Source organism: Dendrobium catenatum, unplaced genomic scaffold, assembly GCF_001605985.2.
Source record: "Dendrobium catenatum unplaced genomic scaffold, ASM160598v2 fragScaff_scaffold_1132, whole genome shotgun sequence".
Taxonomy (NCBI): domain Eukaryota; kingdom Viridiplantae; phylum Streptophyta; class Magnoliopsida; order Asparagales; family Orchidaceae; genus Dendrobium; species Dendrobium catenatum.
Window position 1 is genome coordinate 352,908 of NW_021319594.1, and position 7,415 is coordinate 360,322.

General features: G+C 35.5%; 1 protein-coding gene across 6 annotated transcripts in view; it reads left to right on the plus strand.

The window, feature by feature from the left end:
* LOC110111014 (phosphopantothenate--cysteine ligase 1-like) overlaps positions 1-7,091 on the plus strand; it is a 13,305-nt gene extending 6,214 nt beyond the window's left edge. For 3 of the 6 annotated variants that reach the window (XM_028698748.1, XM_028698749.1, XM_028698750.1), the window contains exons 6-10: positions 1,659-1,736; positions 1,864-1,923; positions 2,481-2,582; positions 5,776-5,895; positions 6,502-7,091. In XM_028698748.1, the coding sequence (XP_028554581.1) occupies positions 1,659-1,736; positions 1,864-1,923; positions 2,481-2,582; positions 5,776-5,895; positions 6,502-6,738 (597 nt within the window). In that variant the 3' untranslated portion in view covers positions 6,739-7,091. The remainder of the gene's footprint in view (positions 1-1,658; positions 1,737-1,863; positions 1,924-2,480; positions 2,583-5,775; positions 5,896-6,501) is intronic. The other 3 variants (XM_028698751.1, XM_028698752.1, XM_028698753.1) reach the window with 2 other exon arrangements.
* The last annotated feature ends 324 nt before the right edge of the window (positions 7,092-7,415 follow it).

Here is a 7,415-nt window from a genome sequence, read left to right on the forward strand (position 1 = left end):
TGTATAATATTTGGAAGATTCATTTCAGTAAACAAATTCCAAAGCCAGATCCTGGTTAGTTTGTTAAGCTGATCGGGATCCGGCTCGGGCGGGATCCGTCCCCGTCGGGTCGGGTCGTGACAGAAAGTTACCTTCGCAGCCAACGGAGCTCCCGTCGTTGCTTCCGATCAAATGTTCTAACCTCTGATCCAACTGGAATGGAAAGTCGTCTGAGGAGTGATGTCGATCAGCCGAAAGGAGCCGAAGTTGTGCGAGAGCAAGGGAGTTACTTCACAGTCGGTGTGCTCCCGTTCTTGCACCCGATCAAAATGTCCTAACTTCTGATCCATCTAGAAGAGAGAGCAAGAGCGACAGAGAGAGATTCGGAACGAGAGGAAGAGGCCGAACTCTTCGTCTCTTTAATGACGCACAGAGATCGTGGGAGCGATCTCGACGTGCGACGTGCGAGCCGTGTCAAGGGCGTGCGGTGGCAGAGCAGGTAAAATTTTTTTATTTGAGTTCTTTTTTTTTTTTTTGAGACAGAAACGGGTCAACAGTACATTGTCATGCAAAAGATACAATTTCGTCGCCCTACGATTAATTAATCCAAAAGAACGAAAAGGGTGATCTTTCTCCTGGTGCTCGCTGGCAGATTGCTCTCCTATGTAACAACTCCCGACCGAAGGCACTGCCTTTGAAGCTCGGAGGTTGGACGAGCAGCCGGAAAAGAAGAAGCTTGCATAAGTGTTGGGTAATTTCGCCTATTTTCTTTATGAACGGGGGTTTGTAATAGAATAATCACATGTAAAATACCTTTCGTAACTGACAGAAAAACGAGGTTTCATGAAAAGAAATTATATGTAAGCGGTGACTTCCTGACAATTTAAAATAACTGATTTTAGCGTATTGAACCTAAAATGGAGAAATTAAGCCGAATCAAACGAGGTGATAATCTTATTATGATTCGAAAATTTCTAGTTATTTGACTATTTTTAGGTTTGGTTTATTTGATATAAATATATGGAAGTGAGTGGATCGCAGTGAGTTCATGGTTTTATCAGAAGAAAGTTTAAACTATTCTTTCTTGAATATAAAATAAAATTAAATAAATGAATAGGTGAATTGATCATAATGTTTTTACTGATTATATAAATAAAATAGCATAAAATTATTAAGAGGATTGGTTAGAATGAAACTCAGTACAACGACAAAATAGAAGTTTGCAAATGAGTTTATACAAAACAAATAGGCATCACTGAAACTTATTTTAGAATAGCTCAACACAGCTCCAACATTTTCTATATGTAGAAACAAATTGGTCCCGATGCTAGTTATGATGTGGGGAATAGACTGTTATTTTCTTTATTACTTTTCTATTTTTAAATAAGCAAACAATAATTGATTAGATGAGATCTAGGATCCTTTCACGTAGTTAACCTTTTCTGTGTGCAGAAGAGCATGCTTTGAAGTATGTTTTGTGTTTGATATGTTAATCTGAATCCTTAGTGTAACGAAGTATCCAAAATTATGTTGGCTAAAGAAACCTATTTAGTCATCTTTAGTCATTAGGCATTACCCAATTTTTGGGCTAGTGAACTTTGATATTTGTTTCATTGGTCCCGTAGTGGTCATACCTTTCAACCAGCTTTTGTCTTGTGATATAGAAAATTCTCTCACAGGCTATATTTTGTTTCACAATGTCAGTGTGCCATCCACATGCAACGGTGGTGAAGAAGGCAATTAAAGAGTATCATTCGGTAATTTTTAACACATTTTTCCAATCCTTGTTGGATTTCCTGCTTGCATGACATTTTTTATTACTTTGTAAAGCCTTATATAAGATCTTTGATATAAGATGGCGTGCCTTTTTGTGTCTGAATGCAGGCTGTGAATGGAGGCTTTTTGCTGAAACTACCTTTCACCACTATATTTGAATATCTACAGGTTTTTATCCACTGTATTCAATACAATATTCATAAAGCAAAGAAGTTAATGCACGCGCAGTATTTCAAATAAACTATTCGTTTTGAAAAGATCTTGCAAATTCGCAATTTTTTTATGCGGATGGGTGGTAATATTGAAAACATGGTTCTAGAAATGATTATATTAAAAAATATGATGAGAGTAGCACTTTAGGCTTGAATGGTGTGGGCAAGTAAAGCGGGAGATGGCAGATGCACTAATGAATTGGATATGTAATTGCTGTGGAAGGTTTAAGAACAACAATGATAAAACTAATGTACTTGTCTAGAATTTGTAAAAGAAAACTTGCACAAAACTGAGTTGACAGTTTATGTAACACTCTAGGGGAATTAGTGGAGGGGATTCATGAATATGATCCTTTTTAATTGGGATACTGCTAATGTTGACGAGATTGATGATTTTGGCAGGTTTCAGCCATTCTTTTTTGATATATCTTTTGCACATATATTTTCAATGTTGGAAACTTAGTTTTGCCTTCCTATATCTATGAAATTTATAATTCTTAATGCTTCTAACAGATAATACAAGTGGTGGCCACATCATTGAGTTGTCTAGGACCTCGTGGAATGTTTTATCTTGCTGCTGCAGTATCAGACTTCTATGTTCCATGGGAAAATATGGTATTGTAAAGCCAAAATTTGACATTTTAAGCGAAGTCATTTTAACCAGTAGTAAATTATTTCAGACGCTCAAGCTCTTAAAATAGAGACAGTTCAATCTAACTACAGTGGCCTTCTGAACTTCATAATTCCTAAGAAACAACCTAGGGCAGATTTGCGTCATAATAGCATGAGTTATTTTAACAATGCAGAATCATCCTTAAACTTCTTAGGAGGGCTGTTTAGTCTTTTTGAGAGTTTTTTTTGTTTACTTTATGCAAGAGATTTGAATTAGGGTTAGGGTTATCTACTTATCTTGATGATTGCTGTAATTTTGGGTTTCCTTGGTGTTCGTGGGCTCTAGCGACGTCTAGAGAGTTGGGTGAAAATGATCCTCCTCTTGAATAGAGGATCAATTGTATCTTGTAGTTTGCTTTCTGTTATTCATCAATTAGCCTATTAAAGGTATCTACCTAATTCATTTTCCCATGATTATGATATGCTTCTGCTGTTACAATTGCGCAACCATTCTTAGTTGAATGGATGCTTCTACAATTGGTATCAAAGCTGTGCTATCCCCCAAGATAATTGTCCAATTGAATTTTTCAGCAAAAATTTAAGTACACCTTATCAAAATTAGATAGTTATGAACAAGGAATATATATGGTTGTTCGAGCACTAAACAGTGGGAACATTACCTTCCACATGAAGACTTCATCTTATACAAAAACCACTAAGCCCTTCGATTTTAAATTTACAAAGTAAATTAAGTCGATCCATACTCGTTTGATTCTGTTCTTGCAAAAATTTAGTTTCATCCTTAAACACAAGGCGGGTACCCAAAATCAAGTTGCAGATTCATTGAGCAAGCTCATCTGCCTTCTTGCCTCCTTATAGAGTTTACTGGGTTGGGTTTCCCTCAGGGAGTTGTATAGCAATGACAAAGATTTTTCTAACATTTGGGCTAAATGTAGCTAAATCGTTTTATTGAAAATTCAATTTGACATGCATTCTTGTTTGAAGGCAACCAATTGTGTATGTTCAATTCCTCTATCCATGATCAACTTATTTAGAACTTGCACGCAGACGAACTTGCCACTCAAACTAGGAGCATTTCAAGTAACTAAAAAGATCAATGATAACATCTAACTTCTATTGTTGCATCTTAAACTCTTTCTAGTCTCTATGTCTATCACCTGGTTGATGTTGCTAGATTATCGACTGTTGAACTGAAGTCGAGTTCTTTTGAAGTAAGGGAGACCTAATGCAATAGCACTTGCTTGTAGTTCTCCTCCCACATGTTTCTAATGACCCAGGCTCGCTGTCCTTTTTCCCACTTCTTTTCTAACAAACTTATGCTTAATATTTCTCTTTATTATTCCTATTTAGGATTTTTCCGGCTGCATAAAAAGTGAAGTATCTTTAGATGAATGTCCAGAAACCTTCAATGATTTGTTGAATGTTGTGCTCTTCCATTACCTTGACCTGAATGCTCTATGTCCTATATTCACGTCTTCTATGTCTGAGTTGTATATTAATCTTATCCATTCATATCATCCCAACTTTCACGTTCTGGTGATGGAAATTCTGAGTCTGATCAGCTTCGAATTTGGAGTAACATTGTGAGAGAATATCAACTATAATTTTTCATTCTTATTTAATGGTTTTATGGGAGCGAGATATGGAGCGTAGGTTGCGGCATGATACTATTGTTTCTCAAAATCAATTTGGATTCATGCCGGGTAGGTCTACTATGGAAGCCATGCATTTATTGAGAGGTTTGATGGAGAAATATAGAGAGAATAAGGAGGATCTACATATGATATTTATTGATTTAGAGAAAATATATGATAAAGTTTCAAGAGAAGTGCTATGGAGAGTTCTTGAAAAGAAATGAGTTAATAATGCTTATATTCAAATCATTAAAGATAAGCAGGAGCTATTACTTGTGTTCAACAAAAGGTGGTTTGACCAAGTATTTTCCTATTTCAGTTGGATGACATCAAGGATCACTCTTAAGTCCATATCTTTTTTTCTTTAGTCATGGATGTTCTCACTTGACATTTGCAAGAGGATGTATCTTAGTGTATGCTTTTTGCTAATGATATTCTTCTTGTTGATAAGACTAGAGAGGGAGTTGAAGATAAACTTGAATTATGGAGGTCAACTTTAGAGTCTAAAGGTTTTCGCTTGAGTAGATCTAAAATTGAATATATGAAATGTAATTTTAGTAGCAATAGACCTAGTGAGGGGATTGTGACTTTGGGCGATCAAGTCATTAATAAGAGTACACATTTTAGATATCTTAGATCTATTGTTCAGAGTGATGCTGAAATTGATGGGGGTATTATCAGCAGAATTCAAGTTGGATGGTTGAAGTGGAGGAATGCATCGGGCTTATTGTGCGATAGAAAAGTCCCCCTCAAACTTAAGGGAAAATTCTATAAGATTGTGGTGAGACCTGCAATGCTTTATGGTGCCGAATGTTGGCCATTAAAAGAAAAGCATAATACTAAGTTAAGTGTTGCAGAGATGAGTATGCTTAGGTGGATGAGTGGCTTGACCCTTAGATATAGGATACAAAATGAGCAAATATGTGAAAAGGTTGGCGTAGCTCCAGTGGAAGATAAGATTAGAGAGAGTCACCTTAGATGGTTTGGTCACATTAAACGGAGGCCTTCCTATGACCCGGTTAGGAAAGTTGAGGTATTAGATTTGACTTATGTTAAGAAAGGTAGAGGTAGACATAAAAAGACTTGGTTAGAAAATATTAGAAATGATATTTTTTTATTAGATTTAAATGAGAATTTGACTTTTAACCGGACACAATGGCGAAAAAGGATTCATGTAGCCGACCCCACATGGTGGGACAAAGGCTTGATGTTGTTGTTGTTTGTTGTTATATTTAATGGTTTTCTGGGTTCAATAAAGGTTATATGCAATGTGAAGATGAAATGTATTTATACTCAGAAATATTAAGGTCATTTCAAGAGCGAATTTAAGATATTATATCTTTATATATAGCAGACATGTATTAATAAACACCTGCTTTTTTATGTCTTTAATAATAAAATTCAAATTGTACCTCTCTTAAAATAAAAAAATAAAAAATGTACCTCTGTTGCGCAAATTCTTGGCTCCTTCTCTGAGGTCTTTGGTTTTTTTGTCCAACAATTATTACTCTTAAAGCCTTGAATGAAGAATATGGGTGCAGGCAAAACATAAGATCCAATCAGCAGCTGGTCCTCTTGATATGCGGCTTACTCAAGTGCCCAAAATGCTTCGGATTTTGAGGACAGATTGGGCCCCTTCTGCATTTTGTGTATCATTCAAGGTTCGTCTCTTTTCCCTGTTAAACATCAAATCCAAAAGGTTAACAGTGACTGATTATACTTATCAGTTGGTGAAGTTTTTATCTTGATATCATTTTCTTGCAGTGAATGAATTTGCATTTAGATTACGACGCCTTCTGGTAATGATGATTATATCATTGCACATATTTGTTTCAAATGGCATTTACAAGTCTAAAGTTTAGTCTGAAAGATTTTAAGATAGAATTTGATAAAATATTCAGAGGACAACTAAATAAATCTGCATAGAAAATATGAAAAAACAGTTGATTTAGAGAGACTTTTCTGCATTACCTAAATCGACTTTTAAAACTTTTTTTTTTTTTTGGACATTTAGGGCAATTAAGGCAAAATTCACACACACATCGCATACACAAAGACTCGAACCCAATACCTCTTAGTTGGTAGCCGAAACTCTCAACGAACAGCCCAAGATGAGCTATGTGACTTTTAAAACTTACAAAATCAAAATTTAAAAGTTTACGAAGAATTCATGATGCTTTGTTTTGTTGCCAATCGTTCCCCATTGACATGTTCCAATTGACTTACTCTCTCTGGACTTTTTTCTCTTTGTTTTCTTATCTGAAAAGTTGGAGACAGATTCTGAGATCCTACTCCAGAAAGCTGAATCTGCACTCAGAAAGTATCAGATGCATGTAGTAGTAGCTAATGAGCTCGCGACCTACAAAAGGGAGGTTATAGCAGTGTCCCTTGATGGGAAGATCAGCATTCGAAAGCAGAGCGAGGATGCTGATGTCGAGGAGCAGCTTATCAAACTCCTGGTGGAGAAACACAATAAGTACATTGAATGCTGTGGAATGGGCTGAAGCTGAAAAATGCAGAACATGTGCCCATCATTGACAAAACTATACAACTGGTATGCTCAGCCTTCATTTTGGACAACTTTCTTACTGTTTATTAAGGCTTCGTTTGGGACAGCTTTCTCATTGCTTCTTAAATCAGCTTTTTATTACAAAAATTAAAATTGTTGTACTAGAAAGCTGCTTTAAGAAGTAGTAAGAAAGTTATCCCAAACAAAGCCTAAATCAGCTTTCTAATACAAAATTAAAATTTTTATGCTAAAAGCTGTTTTAAGAATCAATAAGAAAGTTATTACAAATAAAAACTTCATTAGTTTTTCACGTTGATTTTGAACGAAGAAAGCTTTATGTTTATATTGCTTTAACAATCTTGAACTGTTAATGGACTGATATAAATACAAGTGGTTAAGCAAATCTGTGTTTCTATTCCGAATACCAAATATATTTATATTTATATTAAAACATAAATAAATAAATAATAACAGAAATTGATCCCAAATGTTTTTCATTCACTTTTGCCTGTAGCTGTCTTGCCATTCTGACCTCTTATTGGATTGATTTGCTTGTTTATATAATATTTAGACAAGATTAGGTTAGTTCAGATAGAGCTTTCACCAAATTTCATAAGGAAAAGTTAGGACAAGCCCTCAGGTGTTGATGTGGCTAAATAAACCATGTGGTCC